Source organism: Rhinatrema bivittatum, chromosome 2, assembly GCF_901001135.1.
Source record: "Rhinatrema bivittatum chromosome 2, aRhiBiv1.1, whole genome shotgun sequence".
Taxonomy (NCBI): Eukaryota; Metazoa; Chordata; class Amphibia; order Gymnophiona; family Rhinatrematidae; genus Rhinatrema; species Rhinatrema bivittatum.
In genome coordinates, this window is record NC_042616.1 from 751090799 (window position 1) to 751103523 (window position 12725).

Genomic DNA, 12725 nt, shown 5'->3' on the forward strand with positions numbered 1-12725 from the left:
GCACCACAGGAGAGAAGAGAGGAGGGAAATCACTGGACTCCAGGCAGGGTGGAGGCCCTTGGATGCAATCCCCCAAGGGCGTGACTATAACAGTTGCCCCCCCTCCCCCCACCCAGGACTGCAGCCAAGGCCCCCGAAGCCCGAGAGGCCCCCCTGTCTTTTGCTTCTCCCACGGAGGTCCCCTCCCCCCATGCACAATTGGTACATAGGGAGCGGAAATTAAGCTGGGCCAACCAGAACCTACAGGTCCTGCAAGCCGCCATGAGTCACGCAGGTCCAAAACACGGCGCAGCTCAAGTGCGCCGACACGAAGGTAGGTCGCACCAAGTGGCTGCCCCACAGCCATGCGATCGCATCAGCCCGAACAGCACACAGCTGATAGCAGTGGCCTGAGCGACGCAACAGGCCTTGCCTACACAGAAGCTTTCCCTATCGGGGGACAATAAACAGGGCCCCCCACCCCCCAAAGACTCTCTCTCCCTCCTGCAGACCCTGGCAGCTCTCCCGGTCTTCAAGCTGCAGACAGTCTCCAACACTAGATCCTAAGTCTTTTTTTTTTGTAAAACTTAATTTACCAGAACAAAAAGGATACTTCCCTGATCAGTGACAGTGGCTAGCAGGAAACTACTTTGGAGGCAGAGAGGGAGGCAGTCCTCCTAGCTATCAAGGCCTCCCAGAGCAACAGGCTATGTCAGTCAGGAGTTTCTAACTCCTCCCCCGCTCAACTCGAGGGATGGTCCACAAAGGAACCTAGTACCTCAGGGAGCAAATTCAGTTTCTCAAGATCAACACACTGTTCACTATCTCCCAAATTTAACCTTCAGACCGAACTGCAGATTTTACCATCTGCTGGAGGTGGTGCTCTCGGATATGAGGCAGCGCCTCAACGTTTTTGTTCTCTACCTCCATTTGCTGATAGGGATGCAAAACCCACTTGCCTGGACTGATCTGGGTATGAACAGGAATTCTCTTTTTATCATCTTTAATTTATCAGTTTTCAGCAAATTTTTGCTGGTACAGCCAAATCCTGATCTAGATATTTGCTTATTTGAGGAGCGACTGTGCTTGTTTGACAGACTGCTTGAGATTGGAAGAGGACCATGAAAAATCCAGAGGAAGGGCCTTGAAGCTTGTCTTCCCCCTTCCAACATGTATCCAGGAGTATGGAGAGTATTGTGCCAGGCCCTACCCACAGAGACACCCTGGTAATTGGTACAGAAGGACAAGACAATAATAAAACTATACAACAATAAGAAACAAAGTGAAAAAAATATATTAAATAGAGAATGAAACTTCTTTGAATTGCTACAAAATATTTACAGCTTCGTAATCCATAATTACAGAAACAGTTTCACAACAGAAAAAAAAAGAATACCTTTATCCCATAGCTGCTGACAAAATAGTTCTTTAAAAGATACCCACTTGAAATATTATCTTCCTCCATATCTTCATCATGGGCAGGCTGCTCTGGCATCATCACCTCTCCTTCTGCAAGAGCAGGTGGGTCATCAAAAATACCTCCCCCATCATTACTAAGAAGTTTGTCATCTGAAATAATGGAAAGCAATCACAGCCTTAATGAAACAGAAGCAATAGGAAAACATGACAAGTGTAAAATGCTTTAGGTTGAACTTAAAAGAAAGGTGGTACAAAAGTATAACATAATAGCAGGACCTACTGTAAGAATTTGGAAAGAAAAAACAAACTAGAGAAAATGAGCCATGTCATGACAGACTACAGACAGATGGACTTAGGACCAATGGGTATTGTACTCTTCTGCTAGCAAATGAGAGACTGAGTCAGATTTCAAAGCTGACGTCACTCTAGATATACCCCTGCAGTAACCTCAGCTCTTCATTATTCTCTTCGAAAAGCCATTGTGGATATATCTTTGCTTAAATAACTTGATTAAACTTGAGTAAAATGAACTGGTTCAACTAATTTCCAAACTGGAGGTCGCCAGTGCACTCAACCAATTAACACCTACACCAGACAAACTGTGGGTGTCTCGAACTAGGGGTAGGCTGCATCTTACCCATCTTTGCTTAGTCTCGAGGTTTGCTATCCAAGGTTTTCCTTTTCTGGGGGAGCCGTGGGCAGGATGCTGAGTCCATCTGTCTACATTAAGGAAAACGAAATTATCAGGTAAGTAATTTCTCCACTTCCTAGCATGTGGCCAGATGGACTCAGAACTAATGGGATGTACAAAAGCTACTCCCAGACAGGGCAGGAGGCTGCCCGTGGGCCACTTAATTCTGCCCTTGCAAAGGCTGCATCTTCTCTGGCCTGAATATCCAGGCGGTAGAACCTGGAGAAGGTGTGTATGGAGGACCACGTCACTGCCTGACAGACCTTGGCGGGCGACAGCAGCTTGGTTTGTGCCCAAGAGACTGCCTGGGCCCTCGTAGAATGAGCCTTAACCTGTAGAGGTAAGGGCTTTCCTGCCTCTATGTAGGTTACCTTGATTACTTCTTTGATCCAGCGGGCTATGGTCGCCCACGAGGCCGCTTCTCATTGATGCTTCCTGCTGTGGAGAACTAACAAGCGATCCGTTTTACGCACAGATTCTGATCTTTCCAGGTATCGCACCAGGAGTCTGCCGACATTTAGATGGCGAAGGCGGCGTGAGGCTTTAGAGTCCTTATGTTCATCCGGAGATGGTAGCGAGATGGTTTGGTTCAAGTGAAACTCGGAAACCACTTTCGGTACGAAGGAAGGGACAGTGCGCACTTGTACGGTTCCAGGAGTAAACCTAAGGAACAGTTCCCAACAGGATAGTGCCTGTAGTTCGGAGATGCAACGAGCTGAACATATTGCCACCAGGAATGCCGTCTTAAATGTTAAGAGGCATAGTGACAGACTGCATGTTGGTCTGAAGGAAGCCCCAAGCTAGGAATCTAATACTAGATTGAGATTCCATAGAGGCACCTGCCACTTTAGGTGTGGTCAGAGTTGTTTAACCCCTTTCAGGAAGTGGGATAAGACCGGATGGGTTGATAGCCTGATACCATCCACTTCGGCTCTGAAACAAGCCAGTGTGGCTACTTGGACCTTGAGGGAGTTGAGTGACAACCCATTCTTCATACCATCCTGTAGGAACTACAGAATCATGGGAATCTTGGCTATCCGCGGGAGAATCCCGGGTCCTCACACCAGGCTTCGAATACTCTCCAGATCCGTATGTATGACAGGGATGTGGAAAACTTGCGCGCTTGGAGCAGGGTGTCAATCACAGCCTTTAAGTAACAGCGCTTCTTCAAGCAAGTCCTCTCAAGGGCCAGACCGTAAGAGAATAGCGAGACGGATCTTCATGGAGAATCGGGCCTTGCCGGAGAAGGTCCCTGTGTGGAGGTAGGTACAGAGGGTTCCCTGTAAAGAGTCTTTGCATGTCTGCGTACCATGGTCTTCTTGGCCAATCCGGGGCCACTAGTAGAACTAGTCCCGTGATGTTCTATTTTGTGGATGACCCTCCCCAGTAGTGGCCATGTGGGGGGGATAAGGTGTACAAGTAAGTCTTCCTCTGGCGAAGTCTGGACAAAAGCATCTATTCCTTGGGATTGTGGCTCTCATCTGTGGCTGAAGAACCTGGGGACTTGAGCACAGAGACGGATGGCCAGTAGATCCATGGCTGGGAGGCCCCAGCGATTTACTATCAATTGGAAGGCTGTGGTCGACAGTGTCCATTCCCCCGGGTCCAGACTCTCTCTGCTAAGGAAGAGTGAGACATTGTCTTTTCCTGCGATGTGGGAGGCAGAGATCCCTTGTAGGTTTATCTCCACCCATGCCATGAGAGGGTCCCTCCCTGGCGGTTGATGTAAGCAACCGGTCAGACATTACTCGAATTGCTTTGCCTCAGAGTCTGTGGCTGAATCGCAGGCACACTAGTCTGACTGCTCAAGCTTCCAGGCGGTTTATGTTTCATTCCACCTCTTCCTTGTTCCATTGTCCCTGGGCCGTCAGTTCCTAAGAGTGGGCTCCCCACCCTCGCAGGCTCGCATCCGAGGTGAGCAAGATCCAGTTCGGTGGGGATAGACTCCTCTGCTTAGGTGGTCTTCCTGTAGCCACCACTGGAGCTGAGAACGTAGCTCTGCTGGTAGTTGGAGGTGAATTGATTAGTCCTGGGACAGTGGGTTCCGTCATGACAGTAAGGAGCGCTGGAGTGGTTGCATATGGGCCCTTGCCCATGGGACAACCTCCAGGGTTGATGCCATGAGGCAGAGGACTAAGATAGTCCCATACCTTGGGGCGTGCATTGGTCATCAATAGTTGTAATTGTTCCATCAGTTTCCTTCTCCTCAGAGGAGGGAGGGAGACTTTGTTCTGTTTAGTGTCAAAATGGACCCCCGGGTACTCTAGGGATTGAGAGGGCTGCAGACTGCTCTTGCCCGTGTTCACGACCCAACCGAGTTCCTGCAGTAGGCTCCTGACTCTGCTGGTCATCTGCTGGCTCTCTTCCGAAGACTTTGCCCTGATTAGCCAATCGTCCAGGAAAGGGTGTACCAAGATCCCTTCCTTCCTCATGACCACCATGATTTTGGTGAAAGCTCTAGGGGCGGTTGCTAGACCGAAGGGTAGCGCTCGGAACTGGTAATGGTGAACCAGTATCGCAAAGCGCAGGAAGCACTGGTGATCCTGATGGACTGAGATGTGAAGGTAGGCTTCAGGGAGGTTAGAAACTCTACCGGTTGCACTGCCATTATTACAGAGCGAAGAGTTTCCATGCAAAAATTTAGAACCCACAGATGATGGTTGATGTTCTTGAGATCCAAGATGGGCCGGAATGATCCTTCCTTCTTGGGAATGATAAAATAGATGGAATAGCGCCCCGAATTTTGTTGGGGCGTGGGAACAGGAGTTATTGCCTTCAGACTGAGTAATCTTGTTAGAGTGGTTTCTACTGCCAGTCTCTTGGAGTGGGAGTGGCAGGGTGACATCATAAATTTGTCTCGAGGGATGCTGCGGTCCACCAGAGAGTAACCTTCTCGAATGATGTTCAGCACCCATTTGTCCAACGTTATCTCGACCCATCTTTGGTAGAAGAGGGCAAGTTGACCCCCTATATCCTCTTCCTGTGGATGGGTCGGCCCATTCTCAATTGTGGAGCTCGGCTGGAGCCTGCCCCTAGGCCTGCTCCCCTCTTGGTCTGTCTGTTCCGAAAGGGCTGGGACTTCCGGAGGGACAAGGTGCCTGGAACTGCGAGTTCCTGTAGGGTCTAAAGTACTGCAATCCTCTGCCCTTGGTTTTTCTGGGGGAGGGGCGCTGAGATCTTTTACTCCTATCTTCCGGTAGCCGAGGCACTAGGGATTTGCCCCATTTGCTGGATAACTTCTCCAATTCACTTCCGAACAAGAGACCCTTTAAAAGGCATTCTTGTGAGATTCGCCTTAGATGTCGCGTCCGCAGACCAATTCCGTAGCCATAGTTGCTTCTGGCGGCTGCTACCAAGGCAACGCCCCTGGGTGAGGTGCGCACCAGGTCTGAACTTGCATCCGTGAGGAAGGCTGCTGCAGGTTCCATCGTCTCACCGGTTATGTTCGAGTTATTTGCCTCTCTCGAGAGGAGCAAGCAGGAACGTGCCACCAGTGAGCAGCAGGAATCAATCTGCAGTGTCATTGCTGTTGTGTCGAAGGCCTGCTTAAGGATCGATTCCAATAGTCTATCCTGAGTATCCTTCAATGCAGCCCCTCCCTCAATGGGAATCGTTCGCTTTGAGACAGCACAGACCAGTGTCCACTTTCGGGAAACACAGGCTTTCCTGTGGAAGAAGCGAAGCATGGTTCGGTATATGGTTCCATTCCTGGAGGGATTTCTCCTTCTTCCAGGGAGTCAGTCATCATCTAAGGTGTCCGAGTCCCTGGGAATTTCTTGGTTAGGCGAGGCATGTCTCGAGGCATCCAAGCCGGGAGGATCTTGTGCTTCTGGCAGGGGTTGAGCCTGGGGTGCAGCTAGGGCTGATTGCGCCTGAACGAAGGCTTGCAGCCCTTGGAAAAATTCCAACCAGGAGAAGGTCCCTGGGTCCATGTTAATCCAAGGAGGGGGGGGGGGGGGGGAGTCAGATTAGGTGCCCCAGAGGTGCCCTCCTGTGGGGAAGCCATCTCTGAGATGCATAGGTCCGGGGAGCTATCGTCAATTCTGGAACCATCTCCCGATAGTAAAGGACCAGGCTTTAGATCCCACCGGGCTTCTTTGCAATGTTGACACAGGCAGGATTCCAATTTAGGCTGCTTGGCTCTTATGTGGCAGGCTGTGCAAAGAGAGAGCGCCTTCTGGCTTTCTTGGGTGCCGGTACCATTGTCTTAATGTGTTTGCACGCATGCAGTTGTAAACGTGGCTGTGCGTGTAGATTTGTGCACGTGTCTCAGTTGTGCGAGCCACTGTGCGCATGTCTGTATTGGACGCGCGCATGTTAGGTGCATCGGCCTCCTGGCGTACTCCGATCGAGAAGGGAAGATGGTGCCGACGACTCCTGTGTGTAAGATGGCACCCCCCGAGGGTCTCCACATGTGTGGACCCTTGCATCAGATCGGGGCCTAGCCCAACCAAGGCTGCTCAACCCGATCGGTGCTCCCTTCTAACCTTGCTGGCACGGATTTGGAACGGCAAGTCAAGCTCTGCAGAGCGGAGACCTGAATTTAAAGATTTTTTCTTACCTGGTCTTGGTGCTTACAGATCGTGTGTTGGGGGGGGGGGGGGGGGGGGAATTACCTTCACCGCCGCACTTGTTTCTTCACCCGCTGCCTTTCAGCCATACTAGGGGCTAAATCCACACTGGGAACCGGACCAAGGCACACCTCTGAGGGATATCGGGGGATCACCTCAGGAATTCTCAACTGGGGGAGGGATCCTTAGGTATCACCACAGGAGAGCTGGGCTCAATATTCCTTAAGGTAAATTTTGTTTCTTTGCTGTAATTCTTAACACTATTCTAGTGTGTGGGATAGTGTCCACATCTCCTAGGAGACTGAGAGATACTGAAGAGCTGAGGTTACTGCAGGGGTATATCTAGAGTGACGTCAGCTTTGAAATCTGACTCCATCTCCCATCTGCTAGCAGAAGAGCACAATACCCATTGGTCCTGAGTCCATCTGGCTACATGCTAGGAAATCATGAATTTTAACTTTCTCTCCAAATTCAGTAAATTAATCGCAATTTACAATGACAATAATGGAATATAAAATAAAGCCAGCACCTAGAACTCCAATTAGAATTGCAATATTAAAAAATAAAGGCATCCTACTGTTTAAATGTCTATAAACGCAATACTAATATGTGTAAGGGTCTTCACTGCTCCATTCTTTATCTGACGCCCGCATAACCAAACAGGTACAATTTTGGCAACAAAAAAAAAAGCTAACAGATTCTACTTAAGTATTGCAAAATAATGATGATTGTCTCCCTACCAAGTATTCCTCCATCATTTCCTTCTCCAAAGTTATCATCTTTGTACTGATCTTCATACTCCAAGTGATTGCTCTTCTCATTCAAATTACTGGTGCTCTGCTCAGGCTCTAACAACAGGTTAGAAGCACTGGTGCTCACTAACATGTCATCTTCAAAAGCACTGCCTTCTCGCATTATCTCACGATCATCCATTCCAAAATCACCTGCAAGGAAGATCTTCAGTTCAATTGCACAAATATTCAGTGGATAAAAGTACTAGCATTTTCAACTATATCTACACTTAAAATCCATCAAGGCAATCTTCTAGACAGAACAGAGTATTAATCACTAAGTAAGGGCTCAATTCACAAGAAATTTATGGCCAAAAGATATTTAGCGACAGCAGCAGGTATGATCACATCCTAAGATGGTAAAACATAGCTCACAGGCTCTGCATCTATTGGATACAACATACCTTATGCCAAACTCTCTGGAAACAGGCAACAATCAGCTTCATTACAATATTCATGAACATGGATATTGTAATTAAGACAACCAGTTGCTGTCCTGATATCACCACACATGCAGCTGATCAAAAGAAGTGCTCTGAAATTGTTTCAATCATCAAATAGGAATAACAAGCTAAAAATGCTTGCCACATGTCCATCACCATGTTACCTGCTTCTATGAAGCATTCTCCACTAAAAACAAATTTAGGAAGGCATGCACTCACAGCTCTATATAGCGCAATGACAACACCCTAGCACAGGATGGGAAGAGAGAGGGTAGATAGCTACTATTATGGGCCAAGTATCTAACAGCTGTTGCATAACAGAAGTTTATTATGTCATTACCAAAATCATTATCCTGGAGGATATTGATGTTACCCACTTCTTCTCGCATGGTGATCTCCTCAACCCGGCTCTGGTTCAGACTGAACTGTTGTGCCACATCAATGTCACTTAAAAGATTAAAAAACCAAGTATATGCAACTTTTACATTAAGACAAAAAAAAATAAGCATAAGAGAATAAACTTTTTTTTTAATTTACTCAGATATACTGAAACAATGAATTAATTTAACTTATTCATATCCCCTCCCACCAAAAACAAAACTTCCAAAACATAACTCATGGGTATCTCTCTATATTTACTTACCTGACTACACATATACCCCCCCCCCCACCCCGTAAAGAATTGGAAAAAAACCTTGGTATCAAATTCATCTAATAGACAGGGCATATATGCTGATATCAGAGGTCCGGCCTATGCCAACCTGAGAAGCCATTGCAGCCACCGCAGTTGGCAGCCAGACCAGAGCTCACAAGTCTCTGCCAATGTTGAGGCCTGGCTGGGCAGAGAAACCACTCTTTATTGGATCCAGGCCAAAATATCATCAATTGGAGCTCCCCACATCACTAATTCCTATACTAATGTGCCAGGAGGAAGACCATATGCCTGGAGGTAATGGAAGAAGTGGGGACAGGAACTGGAAAGACAGTGCAAAGAAACACAAAATGTGAAAAAGCAAAGGGAAAAAACTAAAGAAAAGTAGACGAAAGGAAGATGACAAAGTGAAAGGAAATAACCTGGATGGAATAAAAGTTTTATGGAGCAACTGGTTCAGGAGCAGATGAGAGAGGGAGCAATTTTAGATCTAATTCTCTTAGTGGAGCACAGAATTTGGAGAGAGGCCAATGGTGGTGGGGGTCGCTTGGCAATAGTGATCATATCAAATTTGAATTAATGACTGGAAGGGGGACAGTATGTAAATCCATGGCTCTAGCATTAACTTTCAAAAGGGAAACTGAAAAAAATGAGAAAATAGTTAGAAAAAAAATTAAAAGGTGCAGATACAAAGGTAAAAAAAAGTGTGCAACAGGCGTGGACATTGTTAAATATCATCCAAGAAGCACAGACCAGATGTATTTCATGCATTAAGAAAGGTGGAAGGAAGGCAAAACAATTACTGGCACGGTAAGAGGCTATTTTAGCTAAAAGATCTTCATTCAAAAATTTGAAGGATCCATCAGAAGAAAATAGGATAACACATAAGCATTGGCAAGATAAATGTAAGACATTGATAAGACAGGCTAAGAGAAAATTTGAAAAGAAGTTGGCCATAGAGACAAAAACTCACATTAAAAAATTTTTAAAATATGTCTGAAGCAGAAAGAAAGGGAGTTAGTTGGACTATTGGATGATCAAGAGATTAAAGAGCACTTAGAGAAGATAAGGCCATCGTGGAAAGATTAAACAATTTCTTTGCTTAATTGTTTACTGAAGAGGATATTGGTGAGATATCCGTTTTCATTGGTGATGATTCAGATCAACTGAACCTGGAAGATGAACTGTTGATGTTCATGTAAACTGTTATACCTGTAAACCGGAGTGAAGGCCATCGCTAAACTTCGGTATATAAAAAAACAAACAAACAAATAAATAGACATTTATTTAGTTTAGACATTATAATTAAGCCGCCTTTTCTTTTGTTTCATTGCCTTTTCTAGTTCTCTTCAGTTACACTGTCCTATACCTCTAACTAGCCTAGCCTCCAAGTTAACTACCCTTGTTATATGTAACTTCCGCTTCTAGTGAATTGTTCTTGTTTAAGTTATACCCTTTGTTACATGTAAACAGATCTGATATAAAATTTTTTCATGAAGGTCGGTATAGAAAAAAGTGTTAAATAAATAAAATAAATAAATGTGGTAGGCCTGATTGACAAACTGAAGAGTAGGGTTCTGAAAGAACTAAAAAATGAAATTTCAGAACTATTAGTAAAAATGTAACATATTTTAAAAGGGATCCAGGGACAATCCAGGAAACTACAGACCAGTGAGCCTGAATTCAATGCGGGAAAATTTGAGGAAATTGTCTATTTAAATGTTTTGTGATTTTATTCTTTATAACATGGTTTGATGGGACACAGCCAGCATGGATTTACCCAAGGGAAGTCTTGCCTCACAAATCTCCTACATTGTTTGGACAAAGGTGAACTGGTAGATGTGGTGTATTTGGATTTTCAGGTGGTGTTTGACAACGTCCCTTCTAAGAAAACTAAAAAGTCATGGGATAGGAGGTGATGTCCTTTTGTGGATTGCAAGTTGTTTAAAAGACAGGACACAGTAGGATTAAATGGTCAGTTTTCACAGTGGAAAAAGATAACAGTGGAGTGCCTCAGGGATCTGTACTTGGACCAGTGCTTTTTAATATACTTATAATCTGGAAAGGGGTACGAGTAAGGAGATCAAATTTGCGGATGACAAAATTTTATAGAGTAGTTAAATCTCAAATGGACTGTGATGAATTGCAGGAGGATCTTGAGAGACTGGAAGATTGGGTTTCCAAATGGCAGATGAAATTTAACATGGACAAGTGCAAAGTGATGCATTTAGGGAAAAATAACCCTTGCTGTAGTTACACAATGTTAGGTTCTCTCTTAAGAGTTACCACCCAGGAAAGATCTAGGCATAGTGGATAATGCACTGAAATTGTTGGCCCAGTGTGCTGTGACGATCAAAAAAGCAAACAATGTTAGGAATTAAGAAGGGAATGGAAAATAAAACAGAGGATGTCATAATGCTTCTGTATCGCTCCATGGTGAGAGCGCACCTTGAATATTGTGTGCAGTTCTGGTCACATCTCAAAAAGGATATAGGTGCACTAGAGAAAGTGCAGAGAAAGGTGACCAAAATAAGGGGCATGGAACAGCTGCCTTATGAGGAAAGGCTAAAGAAGTTAGAGCTGTTCAATTTGGAGAAGAGAGAACTGAGTGGGGATATGATAGTCTACAAAATTATGAAAGGATTAATGTAAATCACTTATTTACTCTCTCAGATAATAGGACCATGGGGCATTCCATGAAGTTAGCAAGTAGCTTATTTAAAACAAATCGAAGAAAATTATTTTTCAGTCAGCGCATAGTTAAGCTCTGGAATTCATTGCCAGAGGATGTGGTTACAGCAGTTAGTGTAACTGGGTTTAATGGAGAAATTACTTACCTGATAATTTTGTTTTCCTTAGTGTAGACAGATGGACTCAGGACCAATGGGTATTATAGTGTGCTCCTGATAGCAGTTGGAGACTGAGTCAGATTTCAATCTGACATCAGCACCAGTACATATACCCCTGCAGGAAGCTCTGCTCTTCAGTATTCTCTTCGAAAAGCAATTGTGGATATATGTGTGTCTGGATAATTTGATTAACTTGGTTAACTTTGATTAACTTGAATAACTTGATTAACGTGATTAACTTGAACTAAATGATGTGGGCTAAAGCTGGAGACCGTCAGTGCACTCAACCGAGAAATGCCAACACCTGTTAGCTATGGGTGTCCTAGAGGGAAACTTGGCTTACCCGTGTTTGTCTTGCTCTAGGGGAATTGTCACCCGAGGTTACCGTGTTTGTCAGCAGCCGTGGGCGGGATTGCTGAGTCCATCTGGTCTACACTAAGGAAAACAAAATTATCAGGTAACTAATTTCTCCATTTCCTAGCGTGTAGCAGATGGACTCAAGACCAATGGGATGTACAAAAGCTACTCCCGAACCAGGTGGGAGGCTGCCCGTGCGAATGCTGTGTCCTCCCGAGCCTGAACATCCAGGCGGTAGAACCTAGAGAAGGTGTGAATGGAGGACCGCTGCCCGACAGATCTCGGCGGGTGACAGCATCTTGGTTTCCGCCCAGGACACTGCCTGGGCTCTAGTGAAATGGGCCTTGACTTGTAGATGTGGAGGCTTGCCTGCCTCTACGTAGGCTGCCTTGATTACTTCGATCCAGCGGGCTATGGTTGCCCGCGAGGCTGCTTCCCCTTGTGAAGGACGAATACGTGGTCCGTCTTTCGTACGGATTCCGACCTTTCTAGGTATCTGACTAGGAGTCTGCTGACATTAAGATGGCGAAGGCAGCGAGATTCTTCTGAGTCCTTATGCTCGGCTGGAGATGGCAGCAAGATGGTTTGGTTTAGATGGAAGTGAGAAACCACTTTTGGGAGGAAGGAGGGGACCGTGCGTAGCTGTATGGATCCTGGTGTGAACCTGAGGAACGGTTCTTGGCAGGATAGTGCTTGAAGTTCGGAGATGCGACGGGCCGAACATATTCTGTAAATAAGTTCCTTTTATCTCTTACGTTAACTGTTGTTTTTTTACTCTCTCTCAAGCTACCTATCTTTCCCTCTCTTCTTCTGTCTCCCTTACCCCCATCCTTTTTCTCGCCTGCTCCAATCCCCTGCCCCCTGTTCATTGTAATTTCCTCCTTTAACCGAGTTATTTGTAAACCGGCGTGATGTGCCTCACGAACGTCGGTATATTAAAAGTTGTTAAATAAATAAATAAATAAATATTGCC

General features: G+C 45.7%; 1 protein-coding gene across 3 annotated transcripts in view; it reads right to left on the reverse strand.

Moving 5' to 3' along the window:
* Positions 1–12725, reverse strand: part of RAD21 (RAD21 cohesin complex component) — a 231413-nt gene that overhangs the window by 173461 nt on the left and 45227 nt on the right. For all 3 annotated transcript variants that reach the window (XM_029591924.1, XM_029591925.1, XM_029591923.1), the window contains 3 exons: positions 8235–8341; positions 7401–7604; positions 1423–1548 (listed from right to left, as the gene is read on the reverse strand). In XM_029591924.1, the coding sequence (XP_029447784.1) occupies positions 1423–1548; positions 7401–7604; positions 8235–8341 (437 nt within the window). The remainder of the gene's footprint in view (positions 1–1422; positions 1549–7400; positions 7605–8234; positions 8342–12725) is intronic.